The sequence below is a fragment of the Botrytis deweyae genome, assembly GCF_014898535.1.
Source record: "Botrytis deweyae strain B1 chromosome Unknown BDEW_038, whole genome shotgun sequence".
Classification (NCBI taxonomy): Eukaryota; Fungi; Ascomycota; class Leotiomycetes; order Helotiales; family Sclerotiniaceae; genus Botrytis; species Botrytis deweyae.
In genome coordinates, this window is record NW_024066245.1 from 234557 (window position 1) to 256958 (window position 22402).

Sequence of the window (22402 nt, forward strand, 5' to 3'; positions counted from 1 at the left end):
TGAACTTCAAGTTGAAATGAAATCATTCAGAGAACACAGTAGGAATGATCTTCGAAAAAGGTACAGCACATGCCATGAGACCTCCCTCGGCGTTATCCAATTTCTCAGTACCACTGTGAGCCGAGCCATAGGAAACATAAAATTTGGATGGGAATCTCTACTGTGAGTTGAGTTTGTGCAGAGAGTTTATTGGGAAGTCGAATTGGTAGCCGTCAAGACAGTAGGTCTTGTATCACGATCCGTAAAGCCATCCGCAAACCAGGCAGTTCTGAAATCATCTTCGCAGATTTTCTCTTTGAGTTTACATAGATCTTGTGATTCATTGTAGTTCTTAAAGCAATGTGTGTAGATATTGACCTCATGAAGAGAAATTCGAAGCTTTTCTAGTGACCATCGATCGAATCGCTCATTTGGAGGTAGGTGATTGTTCTCGGAATCCAATGCTTTCATGACACTTTCCGAGTCACTTAATTCTGGAGGAAATAATGGAGGCATTTTAGAATATTGGTTATGGCTCTCGAGTGGCGCGAGAGCTGCATCCAAAGATGGACCAGATCGGTCAATTTTTGATGATGCTATCGGATCTCCAGCCTCATCTATGAGACCCAATGACAAGCACTGTTGCCTTAATTCTTTCTCCTCCTCCTCAATAATTTTGATCTTGGAGATCAAGTCATCCAATTGGGCTTGAGAGCTATCCAGCCACTCCTGATTTTCGGAAGTAAGAGGTTCCATATCGAACCGCTTTCTCAGATCTACCTTCTCTTCGAGGCTCAATTTCTCATCCAAAATGTCGTCATAAAGTTCCCGGGAGTTTTCAAGATCACCGAGCTTCGAAAAATATGCTTCCACCAATGGATGCAATTCTTGCGGCTGTTGTGGTTCGTGGTACTCTGGGCCGTTGAGCCACCCGGGAGATTTGATGTGTTGCGTTGACGTGGGAAAGAAACGTGAGGGGTCCCTCAGCTGACCGTAAAAATGCTCCTCGTGTTGTGAAAGCGCATACTCTTGTGAATCTAAATCATGCTCAAGATAATTATATTCATCTTCCAAACTACCATATTCATCTCTGGCTTTCTGACAATCGCGAAGTAATTCTGCTGTAGTCTTTTCAGACCACCATTCACGGGGAAAGGGCATATCAAGCTCTCTCATCTTAGCTTGTTTGAAGTATACATCGTCTGCAAGAGATTTCTCTCTTTGCAACATACGTAGATCTTGGCGCTTATTTTGAAGTGAGAAGCGTAGCGAGGCTATACGAGCTCTCATCCATGAAATATGTTGCCACTGGTCGTGCAATATGGAAGCTTCAAACATAGAAGAGATACACTGATTATTCGTAGGTGATGCCTCCAAATGTTCCTCCGCGTTATGCGAATGCGCCGTTATCGCGGAATTATCCATATTAACGTGTCTGCCGAGGGTTTTGTTAGATTCAGAAAGACTTGAATCATCATACAGAATAGACTGCTGAGTTGATGATCCGGAGAAAGTGGAAGATCCCGATCTGAGGGGTGACATTTTCCAACACACGTGATTTTGGTCAGAATGCCTTCTACCCTCCTCACGTAATTGAGCTTGACTTTTGGTTGACAGAGATGTGGGGACGGAACGCGAATGTTTGACAACTACAGCTTGCCTCTGCTGCTTTGCTGCCTCATCGAGTTGTCTCATAGGTCCAGAGCCGTCCGTGCTGTCAACTTCAAGCTGAATACCTGTCAAAGGTGGATCTCCATGTACGAGTTTAGATTTCCTATGAGGAATGTGATCGTTGCATAGGTCATCTAAGAGATAGTTCGTGAGTGCAGAATCATCGTTTGTAATCGAACGTTGATTCTCTCGTGGCTCGTCACATTGAAGAACACGTGGTGTTGAGCTGGAATTTGAAATACTTCCACGGTCGTCCTCTTGCTTCAACACCACTGTGACTTTGGGTTCACGACTTCTCGTTAATCGTTCATTGTGAAAAGAATATTGGCAATCTTTCTTTGTAGTTGATTTGGTCGTAATACAAGGCTTCTGTCTCTTCCGGCTACCTTTAGACTTATACGGCATGGAGCTATGTGTGGAAGAGGTGCGGAATGCTGAAGCAACTGATATGAACTTATCAGGGCTCTGAGTTCTTCGAGGTTTTCGAGTGATCTCCTTCACTTGTAATGCGTTTGGGATGCTTGTTCGCTCTTGTCGAATGCCGCATGGCAGTCCGATATCCCAGTTACCATTGGCTGTTGCCCGCATCCGTATTGCTTCACAGTAATTATTGTGGCTGTTGAAGCTCTTGACGATGAAGATCTGTCTTGCTCTCAATTATGAAATTGTTTAGTTGAAGTCAATGAGGCTAAGTTAGAGGGTAAAATTGGAAGTTGCAAATAGACATGCACGAGGCCTGGATATTCTCAGGGTACTCTTCCTTATGTGTCTCTCCATCTGTCCAATGATGAGAATTGAGGCTGAATGTGCTACATTCCTTGTACGAGCATGTGCAAAATCCATGCTACAAAGAAATTGTACGATAGTGCATGGAATGGTTCAACCCCCCACGATTCATTGAATTTAGTCAGTCGTTAAAGCGGCATATTTGACTCTTAACAAGGGTAATACTAAGCTGGTAACGTGTGAGGGTGGCTCGGGTGGTGTCGAATTAAGCGAATCGATAACCCCGCTCCAAATGCAACCACTTTCAAAAACCTACTGATTTCCGACAATCGCACCAATCGTGAATTGAAATGAGGAGCTGGCTCTTGTCACAGCGTACGATGTTACCTCGAGAAGAAAGATATATTCTGCACCACTTTGTAGCCATTTGAGCCGCAACCTATGAGTTCCCACTTTCCTTTCCATAAAGGCAGGAAGAATCCCTTATGGAGTGGTTCGCATGTTGGGGTTTGGATAATTTACATTCCATTATAAATACTGTGTGGCCATGTCAAATCCGTCGTCTCACAGCCACAAAAGAGAATCAAGAGGTTCATCCAGTTCCTCGTCTGCATTGACTTCATGGAGTAATTGGGAATGGAGTGGGGAAAGAAAGCAATGGGAATCTTATCGCACCAATTCTAGGGGTGAAATCGAGTGGAGGCTTGAGGACGACCAATCAACTTCGACCTCATCTGCCGATGCATATATCCCCAGATTTGACGATACTCCACAGCTGGACACAGTCTCCGAAGATACAACTCAATATTCGGTTGACCAAAACTATACGACAGACAACAAAGATGTCGGAGCACTTACTGACTCTCTGGCTTCTACAAGTTTGGTTCCCGTGGCTGATGCGGATCCACCTATTGCAGCCAACCTGAAGCCGAACAACACTTCTACTGAGCATAGGAACTTTGATGAAAGTGAGCACCTCCATCACCGAAGATGTATCTGCCCACTAAATACTGGTAGATTATAAAGTGCACAGGGCTTGTGAATTTGTATTTGGGAGGGTGAGTCTTGATTGCATCATCAGTTCATAGATTCGAAATTAAATCTGGCAGGTCTTTAAAGTCCTTTGGTCTGAACCGACGGGGAATGCACGTGGAGGAACCATGGTGTCAGTTAGACAAAAGCATGGAGAAGAGATACATGCAAAAGTACGAAGATTCGTGGTCGTAGACCCTAGGAGGGGTCATTGTCTTTGCTTGTAAGCTTCTTATTTTCATCTTTTTCTGCGTGCTTGTGATTTTGTTGACTGTGGAGTCAGGCCAATCATGACCTACGCGAACAGGGCGACAAGTAAGCCAGGTGTGCATGCTGATGAGCATGCCATTATTTATACCACTCCAGAGCCAATGTTGATTAAGAATGAGGATGGAACTAAAATGAAATATCGTCCAGTCAAGATGATCCCAGACTCGAACAAGCACAAACTTGAAGCCGCATCACGAATTAACTACCACAAGGTTTATACCGTGGAGTATAATGTTAAGGTCTGGTTTATCGGTAGGATCGATCGGGGTTCCCGGCGAGCGGTTACAGAATCTTACAATCAAGCTCATCCACCGTTGAGTCTATCAACTCAAGCACTTGCACCAAGCTCATACCATGCGAGTAACCCGTATAGTACTCCTCCCTACACTATGCCAGGTACTTCTTCAAATGTCCCTAGCTTTGAAATCGCGTCGGACTAACCTACTACCTTAGGTTATGGTAATACCATGTCTCCATCAGCACCAGATCATGGAGGAACAGGGTACAATATCGGCACCAGTAGTTTCAATCAATACGGAGGATACAGTGTTACAGGGCAGCCAGTACCAACACAATATCCACCAGCACAATACCCACCAGTACAGTACCCACCAACACAGTACCCACCAACACAATACCCTCCACAGTACCCTCCATCACAGTACCCCCCATCGCAATATTCGACATTGCAGCACCAATCATACACGAACAGCACAAGCCAAGGATATAATTACGATCCCCAAGATACATATGAACCGGGCAGTAGTGGCGGCCAACAATAGCTATTCAGTAACCTGTGAGTCCAACTCGGCTTCGCAGGGGAAAAAAGTTAACTAATAGATTTAGATAATTTACGGTTACCATACGTTTAGGGGTTCGCTCGTTTACCCTCATTACCATTTCTACCCGACCGGGAATCAATGATACCTATCGTCCTTGGAATATTTCACTTCTATGATTTTTCTGTTATAGTTTTATGACTTCTTCATTCTTATGTTTTGGGATATGAATTTGAATACAAAATATGGACATATTCTTTCTTTCCATGATTAACGAAGTTACGAACGATATCCGATTTTCTCAAGCAATGGCTCAAATGCTTCATTTCAATTTCTTCGTCTCTTCTATATTCTTCAATCTTCGTTGGATTACATGTAATTTCGTTTTCACTATGCTATCTCTGCTGGGACATACACATCCCAATTCCCATCTGCCGGTTTCAGATTTCACTTTTTCACGCCTTTCTTTCAGCTGGGATCTGATTTTGAATATCCATAACGACGTCACGGACTCTTTTTTTCACTCTGTTCATAATCTTCAATGTCTCTGCGAGCGATTAATTTCCTGCAGTCACTTGTTCATACCTTATGTTTTTACATCAAATTGTCCATAGTTATTTCAATCTCTGCAAATATTAGTTATCAAACACACATTTCGATTGGTCATTCTTTACTGTGAGCCTGAAGTGTATGTTGCCGTCCTAAGGAGCTTCGCGAAGTAATCGTTAAAAACTCATCTGACATCACTGGTCGGTTTTTCACCCATCTGCAAAAAATGACTGCATAATACATGCATATTTATCTCCGAGAGGGTGTCGAGCCCGTGCCACTCCTTCACATACCCCCACGTTATTCCTCCTAACCCCATCTCCTTGAGCCGCAGGTAAAATATACGACAACTAGATCTCGCCCCCGGGTTTGTTCTGACAAGGAATAGCCCGTTGCATATGCTGTGTCGAAATAAGCAATGAGAATTGACACTCTAAGCCCTACCAGTGCACGGAGCTTTCGTACCGAGTTTACTTTTCCGCCCGCCTCCCTGGTCTGACGTGCATGTTCCGGAAGAAGTAATTAGCGATATATCAAACGCCCGCAGCTCCAGCTGAAAAGCTGCCTAGCTTTTTGATCCCTGGAGAATCGAGACTTGATGCGGTATCAGCTTTTACGCAATGAATTTTCTTCGAGTTGACTCGGGGTCCTTTTGAATTTCTTGGGATCAGAAGCGCGGTGAGAAGTTCGAGGATAGCGGTGAATAAGATATATATCGGCATTTGCACGAATCGAGTGAGGCTGCGAGATGGTGAAAGTGGTATATATGTATGACGAGGCTATGGATTTACATAAGTGTGTGAGATCAATGTGAAGCTAATGACTGCTGATGTGAGATCTTGGGATTGTGGCTTGGGTAATTGAATCTTACTGTATGTACTGGAATCCGGATCCGATTCCAATTTGAGATGATCTCTGCTAGTAGATCTTCAAAACGAAAGGAGATAGGGCGAGCTTCAGGGGAGAAATCAAGGTAATTTTCGTTGTAGTAAGGAAACAAGGCTGAGATACTGAGGTTGAGAAAATTGTGATTCTCGAGCAGTAAGTGAGGAGCAGACGAATGGCAATAGCAAGCTACGTAAGTTCAAAAGTTACTATTATATTTTTTAAACTAGTTCTTCCTGTATGGCTGCCCCGTTTTGTCGAAATTACCAAGTCTTGTAGATGAGCTAGTACTATGATGATCATCCTGTGACGAGGTTTTATGATCATTGAGTGTATAGAGCTAGCGTTCCGTACCAACTTAAGCAGAAACATTCTACGAAGTCACCTCAGATGCATTCTTTCAGCATGGATTACGAGCTTCTCCTGAAACGAAGCTCTGTTACTATTCTAACTTCTGCATTGTAAATTTCCGCTCGCTGCGTTCATATAGTTACGGAAATCATGCTCCATAATAACATCAATACGTGTACTTTTGAATAGCTATCTTCTAAGTAGTTCCGTTCCGAAGATTGGTGCCCAATGTTTTTGTAATCAGAGCAAATTCTAGGCTAATGTTTAGATACGAGTTCGAATAACAAGATATCTATGAACACTCACCGAGCTCTATTAAGGCCCTTCAGATACGAACATAAGTCTGTGGTAAGTACTCTTGGAAGATTAGACATATGTTTGGAGATTTTGATAGCTTATAAACATTTTGGCGCTTGATTGGTAAAAGCTGATCTGGTTCTTATTTGGCTCCTTCTCCAACCTTCCCATAGTCGAGATTAAGCTTCTCAGTCCATTTCTCAAGTGCCATTCTATCCCCAGTTGACTTCCTGAGACTGTGTCTCAACCTTCTGCCCCTCGGTGCCTACCTCGCCAATTTCTAGCATCTTATTTCTTTCTTTCCGTTTCCTCACAATTTCCCGATTCCCTTCTGTATCCACATTCTCCCCGCCCTGCCCATCCGTCGAAATATCAAAGTCCTCCGTCAAAGCCCTAATCGTCATATTTGCTGTATCCTTGAAATCGATACTATGAGCCACGAATAGACCCTCCATATGTACATCCCTCACATGAGGTGGTTTCTTCGAAGTCTTAGCCATGAATGGATTCCCCATTAGCGCATAAGTCATAAGATCCATAGCTGTGACAGTTGGCGGGGAAGCATCTGGATTATATGCTAACTCATGTTCTAGAGATTGATCTCTGATTCTTTGGTTCTTTTTTCCCCCTTTGCGAGGAAATCCCTCAACTCCCAGTTCCAATTGTTTTCGAACTAGTTTTGCACGTCTAGTTTTGGCCTTTTCCGTTGATCTGACAACTTGTTGTTGGAATGGTGTCAGGACATTGTCTTTAATTTCATCGTAATCGCGTACGGCGGGATTATCAGGAGCGTCGAGGTCGATTACTACTCTTGGGAGGACCAGCGGTTCCTTGCTTTTGTAACCTTTGAATCGTTTAGTGGATTTCGAGATTGCGGGGAAATTGGAGGACTTGATAGTGCGCCGGTATAATGAAAATGTCACTTGTTGGCAATTCATGATTAGGAGATATAGACAACGCGGAGAGTGTGTAAATCTTTCAAAGTTGTGTCTTGATACGGATTGAATTAACAAATAACAGCTGATTATTCCGTAATGGAAGCTAACGGCTAATGGCAATGTGAACAGCGAAAGCTCCACTTACCTTAGCTCTAGTAAATCCGGGGTAACATTAGTACGGGACCAGATCTTAGTCAGCAAAACAGCCATTTCAGTAGCGTCCGCCTCTAGGCTCTTTTCTCAACGACAACAACCACTAATCTATTCCATCATTCCTACACAAACCGCAAACATCCATCCAGATTGAAACGCAAACTTAATTGGGTCCTTGCAGTTAGTTCGAGATCATCAAAAAGCATCATAACTCGAATTATAATCTTCAAAACGCAAATTTATCACAAACCTTGAAAATGCCACCAGCAAAGAAGAGAAAGACCCGCGCAACAGCTGAATCATCAGAGGAAGTGCAACCACTCGATGCTGTAACCAACGGAGAAGAGCCAACAAAGACACCATCAGAATTGATCCCTACGAAAATCGCCGAACCCACACCATCAACCTCATCCTCTTCCACCTCAGATGCCGCCGCCAAAGCCAAAGAACGACAAGAAAGATTCAAAGCTCTTCAAGCTCGCGCCAAATCTTCTGCCCAAACAAATCTCAAAGAAGCCACTCTCGAATCGCAACGTCTAGCCACTGATCCGAATCTTCTCACATCTTTGAACCGCAAATCTGCGGTCGCATCCCACAATCTTCTCAAAGCCGACGCCGAAGCTGCTGGCGAAGATTTCGAGCGTAAACGAGCTTGGGATTGGACTGTTGAAGAAAGTGAAAGATGGGATAAACGACTTAAGAAAAAGGAGGCGCATCGAGACGATCAAGCATTCCAAGACTATCGACAAGATAGTCGAAAGGTTTACAAACGACAAATCCGCGATCTAAAGCCCGATATGGATTTCTATGAAAAGGAGAAGATGGCCGCTGTAGAAAAAGCCGCTGCATCGGGAGGACTAGAGATTGTGGAGACAGATGATGGAGAATTGGTTGCTGTCGATAAGGATGGAACTTTCTACAGTACGGCTGATTCAACAGGATTTGTAGAACACAAACCAGAGAAGGCGGCTGTGGATAGATTGGTTAAGGACTTGCAACAGGCGGAAGAGGCAAGGTTGAAGAAACAAAGGGCGAGGAATGCTGCAAATGGAGAGGATGGAGATGTTACTTATATCAACGATAAGAACAAGCAGTTCAACCAGAAGCTGTCGAGGTTTTACAATAAGGTAAGCATATTTCACATTCTCTTTTCTTTGCATTTGCTAATCTCTTTTCTAGTACACTGCGGAAGTTAGAGATAGTTTTGAGCGTGGCACAGCTATATAATTATGAGGGATTGGGTGAATAGATTGTGCTGAGCTGTTCAAACACTCTATAGTTTAACATACAAATACAAAGCCACAATAGGCAATTTTCGATCATTATTCATTTATAACATACCCTTTCTCCAAGCTTTCTCGGCCAATTCTTCAATCTCCTTGACCTCAACGGGACCTTTAACACTCTCCTCACTCAATGCCTCCACAACAGCTTCGGCGACCACATCCGCCTTGAGTGGTTTAACACCAGCAGCCCCCATGATTCCCCCAAATATTCCTCCCGTGAGCCCATTGAACGCAGCACCCAAGCCTGTCGCCGCAGCCAATGGCATAGTAATCTTCCTCGAACTATCATATAACATACCAGGTCTAATAAACACACTTCTCATCTTTGGGAACTCGCTGGCAATCGTACTTTCGGCCGCACGCTTCGTATCTATGTATCTTTGAGGTAAAACTGGTGCTCCGCCTGCTGCACTTATATATGCGAATGCGGGGACATTTTCTTTATAGGATTCAGAAGCGAGTGTAATGGCAGAATCTCGATTCATAAGTTCGTAGGTTATTTGGCCATCTCTCTCTTGAGAACGTAAGTCCTCGCCTGGCTGACGAGTCAAGGGATTTTGGGAACCCGCTTTGGATGAAGAAAATGCGCGAGAGAGTCCGGAGATGGGGGATTCGCGACCAGATATGACACCTTTGTAGTCTGCTTCAAGAAGGATACCCATAGAATGGACGACAAAGTCTGCAGATTTGAGGAGGGGAGCATAGGTAGATGGTTTGAGGATATCGGCGCGTTCCCAAGTTACTTTATGAGACCATGCGGGTGGTGTGGAAGAAGATGATACTGAAGACCAAGTTGGTTCACCGGATCGACTGAATTAGAGGTCATGTTAGTATTGGAATCTAGGGCTGGTGAGAATGGCAGGAGATGGAGGGGCAATAGAGCTCCGGACTCGAGCTTTCAACACACCTAATACTGGTAACATCCCATCCCCTTGCAACCGCGGATTTACAAATTCTTGAACCCAAAAATCCATTCCCACCACAAACTACTATTCTCTTGGTAACTGACATATCTGAATATTTGACGTCGATTCGTGATTTCTTATATAAGATTACTCAAGAAAGGTATGGAAAGAAAAATGTCTGATGATTTTGTATTCTCGATCTTTTGATATTCTTTCAACCCTGGTACTCATCGGATCTTTTAAAGGCCGTCCATCGTATTCTTGTAGACGTCAGTATATGATCATTAACCACTAATGATCTAGTCCTTTCCAGGGCTAGTAATAAAGTCTGGGATGTATGGACTAGATTAGCTTAAACCTTAATTATCGACCGACCTAGAGACTTTCCATCCCGAATCGTGACTTGGAATCTTTATTTATTATTTTCAATCTGCCCCTCTTCAACAACAACATCACCATCGTGACCTATCTATCGATTTACAATAAGAATGGCACCACCAAATACACAAAAACGTACAAAAGGTGTCTCAATCTATAGACCCTTTGTATATGGTACCACATCTCACAAATTCAGTGCGAAATATCCAAAACCAGAGGGAACACCAGAGGAACATACACATCAATGGACGGTATTTGTAAAGGGAGTTGATGACGTGGATATTACATATTGGTGTCGAAAGGTACAATTTAAACTGCACGATACTTACCCGCAGCATCTCAGATGTATGTATTTTCTTGTTTTTGTGTTTGGCAACTTGCGCAAGTCTTTGCGCCGCCCTCTCTATCGACTATAATTCGAGTACTCCTGTGTCTACATTAAAACCATGTGCTAACCGATCTTTCCATAATTCTAGCAGTCGAAAATGTCAAACCTGGCGATCCATTCCAAGTAACGGAGACCGGTTGGGGTGGTTTTGATATTCAAATAAAAATCTACTACGATCCCATCGCCAACGAAAAAGCCCAAAGTTTCTGGCATCGACTGGTACTCGAACCTTATGGCGATGATCAACTACAATTTATACAAAATCGAGATAATGAGGTTCGGTCTTGGGTATATGATGAGATGGTTTTTAATGAACCTTATGAACAATTCTATGAGGTTTTGACAAATCCCGTACCGAGGGAGAAGAATAATGGGGGAAAGGGAAAGGCGACGAGGACGATGAGAGGAGGGATGGTAGGAAGTGTGGGGGAGAGAACTGTTTTTATACCGATGTCGCAGAGACCGGGACAACCATTTAGTAAGGATGGGGAGAGGGCAGAGGTTAAGAAGTTAGTGGAAGGGAAGAAAACGGTGGATAGGCAGAATGAGGAGTTGAGGAAAGAACTAAGGGAGAAGGAGGAAGAAGTAAAAAGATTAAAAGCAGAGTTGGAAAAGTTATGAGGCGGTGTATTTTTGATAATGGGGATGAAATGGAAATGGGGATGGGAATGACAATTGTGTTCGGGCTCTACGAATCATCGATTGGGTTTTGGAGACGTCGAAATGAGTGCCCAGTCATACATGCGCAACGGGTTAAGCAGTTTTGCGAACCTATTCGGACATCCATAAGATTGGAGTATCGGCGCATTACTGCACAGGCTTCAATTGTCAAAAGGCCCTTCTCACTATTCTGGACGGCGCACAGGTCACAAGGATGATATTTCAAAGAGAGTGGGATAAAGGAGATCGAACTTTGGCGAAATTGGCACTGTATTCTGAGCGCGGAAATATTGGATTAGGAAGAATGGATCCACAGGCGATCATCAGAACGCTCGACCAAGACATGAGTGAGCACGATTTACAACATGGCAATCAATATCTAAGGTCTTTTAAGGATGTAAAAGGAGGCGAGAGATTGTACAATAGGAATCGATGACGAGGAGGATATTCAAGATAGATATTAGAATAGCATCCTGATGTATGTCAATTTACAGGAGTGGAAGAAAGCAATTAGGAGGAGTAGATAGAAACTCGGGATTCAGACGCACATATTGGATTTTGTGAAGAAGAGAAGAAACTCATTCATGTCTTGTATGCATCTTGACTCCTATATTGTATGTATCCTATGAAAAGTCTACATGTATAATTCTACTTCTACACATACTCCTACTCCAACTCCAACTCCAGTCCACCAGGTATCTAGTATCTATCTATCTGCCACTCCTCAGATAATCAAATATTCCATCTTGAGATAATGATATCCAAGTAGATAGATAGATAGGTAGGTAGGTAGAATACTCAGCACATCTCAACTTCGCTTGGAATCAGATTACCTTCTCAGTTCAACCTCGATCGCTCACTGCCAACCAACTAATACAATGATCTACGGAGTGAGTATGTATCATCACAATCGCATACCAGCTCAATAACATACTAGTCTATTAGCTCATGAACTCACTATCTTATTATCTCATCAACACCCCGTCCCATCCCATCTCAGTCACACATCAGTTACCAATGTAGACAATAGTATTTCCCGTAATCCGTATACAGATTAATTTAGTAATACATATCAATTCTTTTCGAAACACATCCGTATATAATATAGAATTCAATACTACTGAAAGTATTCAATATCATTTATTTATTCAATATTACTAGCAATATACTGAAATACTGGAATTTATTATAAAATATTTATTCTTATCTAAACTAAACTAAAAAAAAGAGATTTCTATTCATATTAGATAATAAAATTCCATTCCTTATTTCAAATTGAATGAGAATCCCTTATTTCTAGCCTAATTAGAATAGGAATGTATATATTTTGTATTGGATTCCAGTATTTCAGTATATTGCTAGTATTCTTTAGGCATATAAATATATACAAGAATAGTATAACCTCCTTTCTATACGTACTAGCTGCAATATCAATATACTAATACGCGCCACAGTTTCACTGTAGTATACTATTGCCTACACTGTCAGTCACACATCAACTTCCAGTATCCCATCCGCACATCCACACACTAAGCTGTCTCAGGGCAATACCTGCACATTAGTTTGTTTCTCTACTTACTCACTCACTCACTCACTCACTCACTCATCTACCGGTACTCATCCGCTTACTAGCTAGACAGATAGTAATAAGTATATCTATCTATCAATCAGCACACCAACTTATTTATGACTACATGCTATATGCTATATACCACATACCACATAGTACATACACCTATTAATCAATATACTAGCTCGCCAGCTCGCCTTCCTACTAGCTCACCAATCTAATCCAATCCAATCTAATCTAATCTAATCCATTGGCAACCCACACCACACACAATACACAATATAAGAATAGAGATTGTTCGGGTATCAGAATATTAGAATATCAAATCCTCATCTCCCTCCTCCAATCTCCCTCCTTCAATCTCCCTCCCATCCCATCCCATCCCATCCCATCCCATCCCATCCCATCCCATCCCATCTCCCTCTCATCCCCCAAAACCTCCCTCTTTCAATATTCCAAAATTTCTAATCACTAAACTATACATATCTATGCAGTCCCGAGTCCAGATAATTGGATTCCCTAACTCCCTAACTCCCTAGATATCAGATATCAGATATTCCATATCAGATCTATGATCTATAAACCCGGAACACTTATTCTGTGATTGCAAATTCAATCACAACAAATGTAATTCACCTCACTTAACATTCACAACATCACAACTCTCAAACACATAAAACGAATAAACATAGATCTCGGTATAATTGTACTCTATCTATCTCATCTCTTCAATCTTTCTCCCCAAAAGTCTCATCTCTAAAATGATCATACAATCGGCACCGAAACAAGAAAGGTGTCTTCAAGGTGGCAAAGACAAAAGAAATTCGTGAGTAGCTGGAGGCGAAAAGTATCGCTCAAAACGATTTGCAAGGAAAGGAATCGTAAAGTCCCGTGTGTATATAAAATTCAAAACTTCCACTTCTCCCCCTTTTCACATTAACCCACACAAAACCTCATTCGAAAATCAGGACTCAACAACCCCTAAGCAACCAAATCGCTCACAACGAAACAATCCTCAAGAACCAACTTTTGTGTACCTACCACCGAAACCACCCAGAATATTGATATACGATCCCCTTTCCTGCCTAACCCAACCCATTCCAAAATCCAAACATGCAAATTATGCCAAACCTCCCATGAGGTACAGCATATCTTTTGCCAGCAAAAAAAAAAAAAAAAAAAAAAGTAAAGTCGCTAAATCGCAGCACCAAAGTTTTTATCAATATTAGGTACTTCCAAAAACACAAAAGAGTGGAGTGTTCGTAAGTCCGTAATTGTTCCCATAAAACTCCTGTGAAATGATTGACAAAGGAAAGAGTCGAGGTGTTATACACGGGTTAAATTGAGTGTAATAAGCCTACATTACAAGGCTTTTGGTTCATAGGCTGGGGGAGCATCATCTCCATTGCTTGATGTAGACCAGAAACCTTGACGAGCTGCTTTGTCGTCATGTTGACGACGAGCAAGTTCAGAAGCCATCTTCATAATCCAAGCTTGTTCGAGAATTCCGGATGGTGATTCGGTTGTCGAGAAGTGAAGTCCATGTGGATATGAGAATGGTGTATGTGGTGGAGTGGTTGCGGACTTTTCTGGAGTGTACGAAGTGAACGCTGACTGATTATAAGCGGGACGCTTCTGTTGTTGCGTATTGATTGGAGTAGAAGGTTCCACAGTGAGTGTTGGAACTTGATCCATTTTGACTTGTTCGGGTGTCATAGAACGAGATGGTTGAAGTTTCTTTGGTGAGTCTCCAAGATCAATGCTGTTGAATCGGACCTTTCCAGATGGCGGAGTAACTGGAAGATCTTCTGGCTCCTCTGGAATACGAGATGAGACTGTTGATTCGGATGCTGTAGTCGTCGAAGCAGACTCGCTTTCGCCACTCTCACTATCCGTAGTTTTGGGTTTCCTCAAGTTCACCACTCTATTCTTCTTCTTCCTCGTAGGATGTGATCGTGAACCTCGATTTGCACCCAGACTTAATCCTGTTGTGGCCGAATTCATATTGACCAGAGATGGTCTAGATGGTATTCCACCGTGACCATCATCGGAGTTTCTATTCGAGAATGTATAAGTTGTACTCTGACCTCCGAGCGATGATTGAGGCCTATGAAGAGATGGAGTTGCCGGTGTGGTAGTTCCAGCCGAATCCCCTCTTTCAGAAGGTGCCCATGCTCGAAATACCGCGTCTCGGATAGAAGGAGTGAAGAGTGACAATGTTCGATGAGAATTGGTAAGTGCCGCTAATCGAAGTAAGTTCTTTTGTGAGAACAAGGAATGAATCTCTGATCCACCATCCAATGATAAATTGGAAATCTCAGTCGCATCTAGAACATTTCCACGGGCATCGACGGCATCTTGTGGTGGACTTGCAAATGGATCTACGGCTACCTCGTCTTTCGCTTTCTTTGCCGCTTCGGCCATCTCTTGATCTTCTTTTGCTCTATATTCTGGACACCATAATCTCAATGACAATCTGTGAATAATGGCAGGCAGTTCATCCATCATCAAAGTCCTCAACTGTTGCTCGATTTCCTTCTGTAAATAATCCTTAATGAACGGTATCGAGTCAAAGGTAGAGGAGACCTTGAGGGATTCGAGGGGATCATTTCGAAAGACCAAGGTTAATCCCTTTGACTTTGAAAATACCACAATGATGAAAGCCGATAATTTGATATCCGACAAAGTAATTTGTAAAGGGATGGTGAGCCCCGCATCTGCGGCGAGGGGTTGTGGAGATGTGAATGAAGGTTTCGAGAACAAATGATTGTTGAGCGGATTAGCCTAGATTGATATATTAGCTATGCATTATAGGTTTGTGTCAAGCATGTGCGATATGCAAGTCAAGTGGTGAAATTAAAAGGCGATTTCCCCTCTATGCGCGTCGATAATTCTGCAATGACAACTCACTTATCGTTCGATAAAAGGTTTCAACAAAAGTGGGAGAATAAAGGTTTATGCGGAATAGGTAAAATGGGAAATGTAACGACGACGACAGCGACAACAGCGACGACAGCGACGAAAAAGACGACAATCAACGTACCTGAACTCTTGTTTTCAAAGTCAAGAAAGCGTCTCCAGAATAGCACATCTTGAAGATTCCCCTAAATCTATCTTCTGCCAAATCCCCAATCTCCAATATTTCCAAATCTGGCGGGACCGAACCCAAATTTAATTCGTTGACGAGGATATCATCTTTTATGATGGGAGGCTTGGGAGATTTATTGAGAGCTGCCGTGAGCATCTCTTGAGCTCTTTGATAAAATTCCGCATCGGCCGTGAGAGGCGACCAGTTAAAATTGAAAGCCATCTTGATATGACATTAGATGTCGACGATCAAAACGTTCCTACGCAAGAGTAGGTCGTTCGAGGAGGTCTGGTCGATGTCGATGAAGTTTGTGATTGATTTGAGCTTACTGGAGCTTCACAGAAGGAGATGTCGAGTCGAAGGATATTTTTGATGGATTTGATCGTGCGAGCAAAAAAAGGCTTTTGATGGATGGATGGATTTGATGATCGTGTGACGTAACGGGTTGATGCTAATCCTCTTAGTTTTGATAAAGAAGGAAAGAGGAAGAGAAGAGGATGAAGGGATTGAATTTTATGATATGAATATGAATATGAATATGAACGTGATGATGAGATGAATATTCAATGTTCTTGTTTCGTGTATGTATGTGTGTGTGTGTATATATGTGTGTGTGTATATGAGAGGACAAGATATGGTTCCTGAATATAAAAAGTGATAGTGAAGCTCCTCTTGCTTACCCAGTCCGAGTTAATAAATTTTTCATTCCGCATTTCTCCCTCGCTGGATTTTCTTGTAGCTCGCTTCCTGTAACCGTATGAACCCTGTTGACTGTGGATGGAATTTGAATCCCATTTTTCCGATGTCCGGAAATGCATTTGATACGACGATAGAGAATCACAATCCATATACGAGTGGTTTCTTCTTGTGGTAACCATTGTATATTGTATCCTACGATATTGTGTGTTATATATCATACATGATTATAGTAATGGGTATTATCTAGATATATACTAGGTATATATTGGATATATACTAGGTATATATATTACATCTTCAATATTGATCTATTTACCATGACCATGACAGCAATATCTTAAATCCCCGACTTCTCTCTTCTCTTTTAACTTTCGTCATCATATATTTTTGATTTTCACTTCTTTCCCCTCACTTCACTTTCCTTCCCTTCACTGGATTCACACTTCACCTCAACTCACAGACTCAAATGTGCTCTGACCACTCACCCACTCCCATTGATTAATAATATGAGACCCAGAACTGGTGAACCATAGATTTCCCTCTTATTTTCTCTTCCTTCTCTCCTCGGCCTCCCGACTCCCGAGCCCCTCCTGTCACCTCGTAAACAAATAATAAATAGAAAATAAATCGAAAAAAAGAAAGAAATTTCGATTGAAAACCCAACAAGGAATTTCCCGGAAATTGGATCATAATTTCTATTCCATGACCCCATCCCGGAAAATCATCGTTACTGTTTCTCATCATTTGTCCGATGTTCATCAGGTCAATTTCCTTGCATAATTAATTGATTATGCATATTGATATTCATTAATATTCTCTCTCTCACATCCCCCCCCCCGTTCCTTTCGTCCCATGTATGTTTGATTGACATCGGACTTTTATTACAACCTTACACACTGATCAGCATCTGTCTTACTTCATCTGATCATCAACACTTCCATCCTCGATATATGGGATGAATTGGTAACAATACACTCATTACCCCCAGTTATCAAAAGTATTCAAAGATATCTACGAGTCCTGGGTATATGGAATGGAAAGTCACTGACATTCATCAGATATCGCTTCTCAGTCAAGAGACCTTAGTTTGATGTAGTCCATCTCATACTCCGCATCTCCACCTTTCCTCGTCTTCTCACCTCCCCCTCCCTTGACTCTTCAAACGAACATGGATACTCAATCATGTAGAAAGTTCTATAGCAAATCTAGCCCAACATCTCTGTTCATGCAGCTTTCTTATCATTTCTCTTCAAAGTCATTCCTTCAACTATCGCCAACCTCGGGGGTACATGGGGATTTGCGGAGAAGCTATGAAGTGTTGTTATTATTATGTGATTTGCAGCATGAATACAGTATACACTATCGTATTACAGATCTCGGTTTCAAATCACAACATCAATAACACCGAGATTTCTATCCCGTTGAAGGGCGACTCTGCCAGAAACATAGGAACAAAGTGGAGAAGACATCTTCTTCACCCTCATCTTCTTCATCCTCCATCTTCTCCCGTGATACCAGGTCTATGAATCTACATGTCTCACTCACACACTCAAGCTTTCATATGTGAATATGATGATAGCATTTCATGTTCTCTCACCATCATAATAGCCAGCCATCTCATTCAATCTCACTTCTTTTCCTTGGTCTCTAGTCTAGTCGAGATGACATTTGATCCATGGGGAATGACTGAGCTCAATTTGAGAGTCTCAACGTTATTCTGCGGGCCTTCACATCATACGGTCTTCAAGTCCAAATGCTCAATATACTAGGGAGTTCGATTCAATACCTACGAACTTTTATATTACCACTGCTAGGTAATATTATTATTGTACCTCGAGATGTATTCCCACCATTATTTGATTCCATCTCCATCTCCATCCCATTCGAACTCTTTTACTGAGATTCCTTTCCCATCCATTTCCCTATAGACCATTATCTTTTCTCCCATACATTCATACCAACCACTTCATCCCAACTTCTTGACTCAGCTGGTCTTTTCCTCCACCACTAAAAGTCCAAGCGTCATTTGCGCTTAAGCCAAATTTTGATTACGGTGAACGGAAGAACCCTGATATGACGCATTACTTAGTAAGTTTCATTCGTTCCAGTTATTTCATAAGACCCAATCCGGTTTCTATTCTTCACTTGTTCCACTCATTCCTCAGCTCAGTCATTTCTCAGTCATCTTTCCCCCAATTTTCCATTCAAATTATTTTGATATAAATCCAATAATAATGAATACTTTATCACTTCAACCTTATCGTCTCCCCAACAGCCATATCAGTATCAAAGTTCTTGCAGAAGGGGCTGCAAATGTTATATATCAAATCACGCTTGATCCAGGATCACAAGACATTGCCGAACTGGACAAGGGTCATCAAGAATTAGAATATCTCTCTGGTAATTTTTTCTACACTTCCTTTGCTACAAATTGTATGAAACAATGTATCTTCATACTTTAACGCTATAATATCACCATGGTCCTAAACGGTTTCCAGGAAAATTATTACGTCTTCGGAAAGATGTTCCCACTACAGCCCCAACTTCAGATTCCCATCAGCAATGGCTCGGATATATCTTACCCCTATTCGAACCAGAACAATTAGTTACCCAAGAGTTGGTCTACATCGGTCATCTCAACGTGATTCCTGGATTAAACACCGATCTCAGACGTTTTGATAATCCCGGTGGTACAACTACCCCGAACCATCTCGCCCCACCACCCAAAGGGAAATTTTATCGTTCAAGAGCACAAAGTGGTACCTTCTTAGCGAAAGACGATTATGGTCTTTTGGTAACAGATATGACACCCAGTAAGTTGATAGTTTTATCTTTTGTCGCCGCGTATATTGATAAATTCACAGGGAAATCATTACAAGAAACCGTCGTAGAATTTAAGCCAAAATGGCTCTCTCCATCCCATGAAATGCCATCTCAAGCCATAAGATGTCGTACTTGTGCACTTCACGCACGTCGGATTGCTTTTGGAGAAGAAAGAAAAAATACTGATCTTCAATCATATCTCTGTCCACTCAAACTTACCGATGACCACCCCAAGTTAAAGTTTGCAAACTATGAGGCATCCGCTTCACACATATTACACAAAACTCGTGAATCCCCTGCCGTTCAATCACTTGCAAAATGGATCCACGAAAATCCGTTGTTAAAACGGCTTCGCGATCTCCAAACAGAGTATGATGGTAAAGGATCGTTGAAGTCGGAAAAGGCATCGCATGAACTTTGCGTGGCCATGACCCTCAGAGATTGTTCGTTATACATTCGTATGGATAAAAATTCACAGGTTGTAGAAGCTCGTTTGGGAGATCTCGACTATAAATCGGCTAGTAAATATTCTTCGTGGAGGAAGAAAGAACAGGAATTGGTTGATGAGGGGTGGTATTGTGGTGAAGAAAAGAAGGAATTGAAACAACCGGTTGACGAGTGTCTGTTGTCGAGAAAGATTTGAGTTGTGTGGAATTACTTTTGATACTACCGGCTGGAGAGAGTGTCTGATGAGAAATTTGAATGAGTTGGGTATTCGATATTAGCAAAGCCTGTTTTCATTATTGCAGGCTGCATTCTGAAACTCAAGAACTCTGAATCTCCGGAAACAACTAAAGATTCGAGATACACTCAACCTCGTCGATCACTCGAATCTACTAGTCACATTCGACCAGCGATAGATATGATCATCGAGCCGCAGTCGTAGCATCGGATACCCTAACAGATGGCAGTTCGTGCGAGTGGGAATAATGTTTAATGGAGTTTGACATAGATGGTTGGGAAGACGGGCTAGATAATCTTAATGAGAAATACCTCTTCATCTTTTGGCACTATGACTCTAGCGTATCTGCTATGAGATACGTGATGAGGGAATTGGATATTTGGGTGCATTTGTATACCTACTTATTAGAGAAGACAAGGGGTGTGAAGTTTTTCGATATTTTTTTGGATGTACATGTCAGGGTGGTTCCATGATTCATATTCTATGTTTTATATTTTAAATGGGAGTGATCCGACTCATATTGTGAATTGATATCGGGGTATCAGGGTTCGGGGGAGTGGGGAGAGGGTAGCAAGTCGGAAGGCTCCATGCAAAGATATATATATCGTATATACTTTGTACGGATGTGGAAGATTTGATATTTTCTAGATCTAGAGTGTAGTGAGGAATTTATTATTTAGAGGTTTGAGCGGATTTTATGGATGGGTGGATGGGTGGATGGGTGTATGGGTGGATGGGTGGATGGGTGTATGGGTGGATGGGTGTATGGGTGGATGGGTGGATGGGTGTATGGGTGGATGGGTGGATGGGTGTATGGGTGGATGGGTGGATGGGTGTATGGGTGGATGGTGGATGGGTGTATGGATATATATGGATATGTATGTATATGTATGTATATGTATGTATATGTATGTATATGTATGTATATGTATGTATATGTATGTATATGTATGTATATGTATGTATATGTATGTATATGTATGTATATGTATGTATATATATAAAAGGAATAAATATTCTTATATTCTTTCTATATAGACTTAAATACTGAATTGGGATTAGGATTGGGATTTATATTAATATATTATTTCATAGGGACCTATCTAGATGTGTATATATATATATGTGTGTATATGTATACTAGGTAGGTATATATATATATATATATATATTATTCAAACTCATTAGCGAGATTTAAAAATACATATATTATCTCCTTTCCCTCTTACTTTATTTATCTGCTCATTGTCGAATTATTATATTTATTTGCGTGGGAATTCTAATGGATGAGTGGATGGATGGATATAAAGAAAGAAGGAATCCATATGCTTTAGTTTTGGTTTTGATGAATTGTTTGGGGTTTAGTACAAATCACTATGGGAGACTAGGTATGTATGAAGGATATTTACCTGGTATGCCGAATTTAGAAATAGCGAGATACTTTGGAGCGAGAAGGAGGGAGAGGTGTTGTGTCAGACTGTAAGTCGGGGATGGGGGATGGAGGATGGTGGTTTGTGCAGCACTGATAAGGAGGGAGTTGGAAGGGGAGGGGATTTAGAAGGGGAGGGGATTTAGAAGGGGAGGGGATTTAGAAGGGGAGGGGATTTAGAAGGGGAGGGGATTTAGAAGGGGAGGGGATTTGGAAGGGGGCGTGGAGGAAACGAGGAGCGGGGATGAGAAGGAATGAGGAGGAATGAGGGGGGGTGACATATAAGAAAACGAGCTGTGTGTTTTGGAACATCTTGGGTCGTTGGATTTGTCAAGATTCCGTAGGATAAAAAGTGGATGAAGAGATGAATTGTGGTTGGTTGAGATTAATACAGCACATACACTACATAACCATATCATCTGACTTATTCATATCACCCTTCCACATAAGAATACCTTTGACAAAAACCTCGACGCAATGGTTTACTCCAATCCTCGAATGGATTACTCAGGGAACGTATATTTTTGTCGAATTTCTATTGCTGGAGAGATTTGAAATGGTAGGGTAGTATGTGTAATTCTCTCTCTGCGCGTGGAGATTGGAGATTGGAGTCTGAGTCCATCTCTCCTCTTTATCCTTCTTCTTTTAGAGCGAAAATCGCGATCTACGCTTGCTGGATGAATCGTGTAGCCTGAAACTGTGGGATGGTATAGCAAGTAGAGAGTTGGTGTAGGCAGGGTACTGATGGTATCAGTGTTCAAGTAGGGAAAGAGCACTCAGGAGGGGTACTAATAGTATTATTGTCGAAGAAGGGGACGAACATTCAGGAGGTGGTAAGAGAGTACAATTTTGATCTCCTGGGGT

General features: G+C 41.9%; 8 protein-coding genes across 8 annotated transcripts; 4 read left to right on the forward strand and 4 right to left on the reverse strand.

The window, feature by feature from the left end:
* Positions 1–186: 186 nt before the first annotated feature.
* EAE98_010620 (uncharacterized protein) lies at positions 187–2238 on the reverse strand (the record flags this gene model as incomplete). Its single annotated transcript, XM_038958241.1, has 1 exon — positions 187–2238. One exon carries the CDS (start codon positions 2236–2238, stop codon positions 187–189), a length of 2052 nt encoding a protein of 683 aa, XP_038805425.1.
* A 500-nt stretch (positions 2239–2738) lies between these two features.
* On the forward strand, positions 2739–5128 carry EAE98_010621 (uncharacterized protein). Its single transcript, XM_038958242.1, has 6 exons — positions 2739–3344; positions 3394–3434; positions 3486–3631; positions 3692–4074; positions 4132–4474; positions 4525–5128. The coding sequence occupies exons 1-5, from the start codon at positions 2924–2926 to the stop codon at positions 4458–4460; spliced, it is 1320 nt and encodes a 439-aa protein (XP_038805426.1). The 5' UTR covers positions 2739–2923; the 3' UTR covers positions 4461–4474; positions 4525–5128.
* A 1623-nt stretch (positions 5129–6751) lies between these two features.
* On the reverse strand, positions 6752–7477 carry EAE98_010622 (uncharacterized protein; the record flags this gene model as incomplete). Its single annotated transcript, XM_038958243.1, has 1 exon — positions 6752–7477. One exon carries the CDS (start codon positions 7475–7477, stop codon positions 6752–6754), a length of 726 nt encoding a protein of 241 aa, XP_038805427.1.
* A 410-nt stretch (positions 7478–7887) lies between these two features.
* EAE98_010623 (uncharacterized protein) lies at positions 7888–8857 on the forward strand (the record flags this gene model as incomplete). The annotated part of the gene is made up of 2 exons (XM_038958244.1): positions 7888–8757; positions 8810–8857. The coding sequence occupies 2 exons, from the start codon at positions 7888–7890 to the stop codon at positions 8855–8857; spliced, it is 918 nt and encodes a 305-aa protein (XP_038805428.1).
* A 103-nt stretch (positions 8858–8960) lies between these two features.
* EAE98_010624 (uncharacterized protein) lies at positions 8961–9927 on the reverse strand (the record flags this gene model as incomplete). Its single annotated transcript, XM_038958245.1, has 2 exons — positions 8961–9726; positions 9824–9927. 2 exons carry the CDS (start codon positions 9925–9927, stop codon positions 8961–8963), a joined length of 870 nt encoding a protein of 289 aa, XP_038805429.1.
* A 382-nt stretch (positions 9928–10309) lies between these two features.
* On the forward strand, positions 10310–11208 carry EAE98_010625 (uncharacterized protein; the record flags this gene model as incomplete). The annotated part of the gene is made up of 2 exons (XM_038958246.1): positions 10310–10544; positions 10676–11208. The coding sequence occupies 2 exons, from the start codon at positions 10310–10312 to the stop codon at positions 11206–11208; spliced, it is 768 nt and encodes a 255-aa protein (XP_038805430.1).
* A 2971-nt stretch (positions 11209–14179) lies between these two features.
* On the reverse strand, positions 14180–16127 carry EAE98_010626 (uncharacterized protein; the record flags this gene model as incomplete). The annotated part of the gene is made up of 2 exons (XM_038958247.1): positions 14180–15601; positions 15861–16127. 2 exons carry the CDS (start codon positions 16125–16127, stop codon positions 14180–14182), a joined length of 1689 nt encoding a protein of 562 aa, XP_038805431.1.
* A 1239-nt stretch (positions 16128–17366) lies between these two features.
* Positions 17367–20636, forward strand: EAE98_010627 (uncharacterized protein). The gene is made up of 4 exons (XM_038958248.1): positions 17367–17601; positions 17663–19004; positions 19103–19417; positions 19469–20636. Exons 2-4 carry the CDS (start codon positions 18839–18841, stop codon positions 20068–20070), a joined length of 1083 nt encoding a protein of 360 aa, XP_038805432.1. The 5' UTR covers positions 17367–17601; positions 17663–18838; the 3' UTR covers positions 20071–20636.
* Positions 20637–22402: the final 1766 nt, after the last annotated feature.

Excerpts from the sequence above, each read along its gene's own strand:
- EAE98_010621 (XM_038958242.1), top strand. The coding sequence starts at position 2,924 with ATGTCAAATCCGTCGTCTCACAGCCACAAAAGAGAATCAAGAGGTTCA. Across the intron at positions 3,345-3,393 it reads GCATAGGAACTTTGATGAAA|ATTATAAAGTGCACAGGGCT; the intron begins GTGAGCACCTCC and ends AAATACTGGTAG. Across the intron at positions 3,632-3,691 it reads AGGGGTCATTGTCTTTGCTT|GCCAATCATGACCTACGCGA; the intron begins GTAAGCTTCTTA and ends CTGTGGAGTCAG.
- EAE98_010627 (XM_038958248.1), top strand. The coding sequence starts at position 18,839 with ATGAATACTTTATCACTTCAACCTTATCGTCTCCCCAACAGCCATATC. Across the intron at positions 19,005-19,102 it reads AGAATTAGAATATCTCTCTG|GAAAATTATTACGTCTTCGG; the intron begins GTAATTTTTTCT and ends AACGGTTTCCAG. Across the intron at positions 19,418-19,468 it reads GGTAACAGATATGACACCCA|GGAAATCATTACAAGAAACC; the intron begins GTAAGTTGATAG and ends ATAAATTCACAG.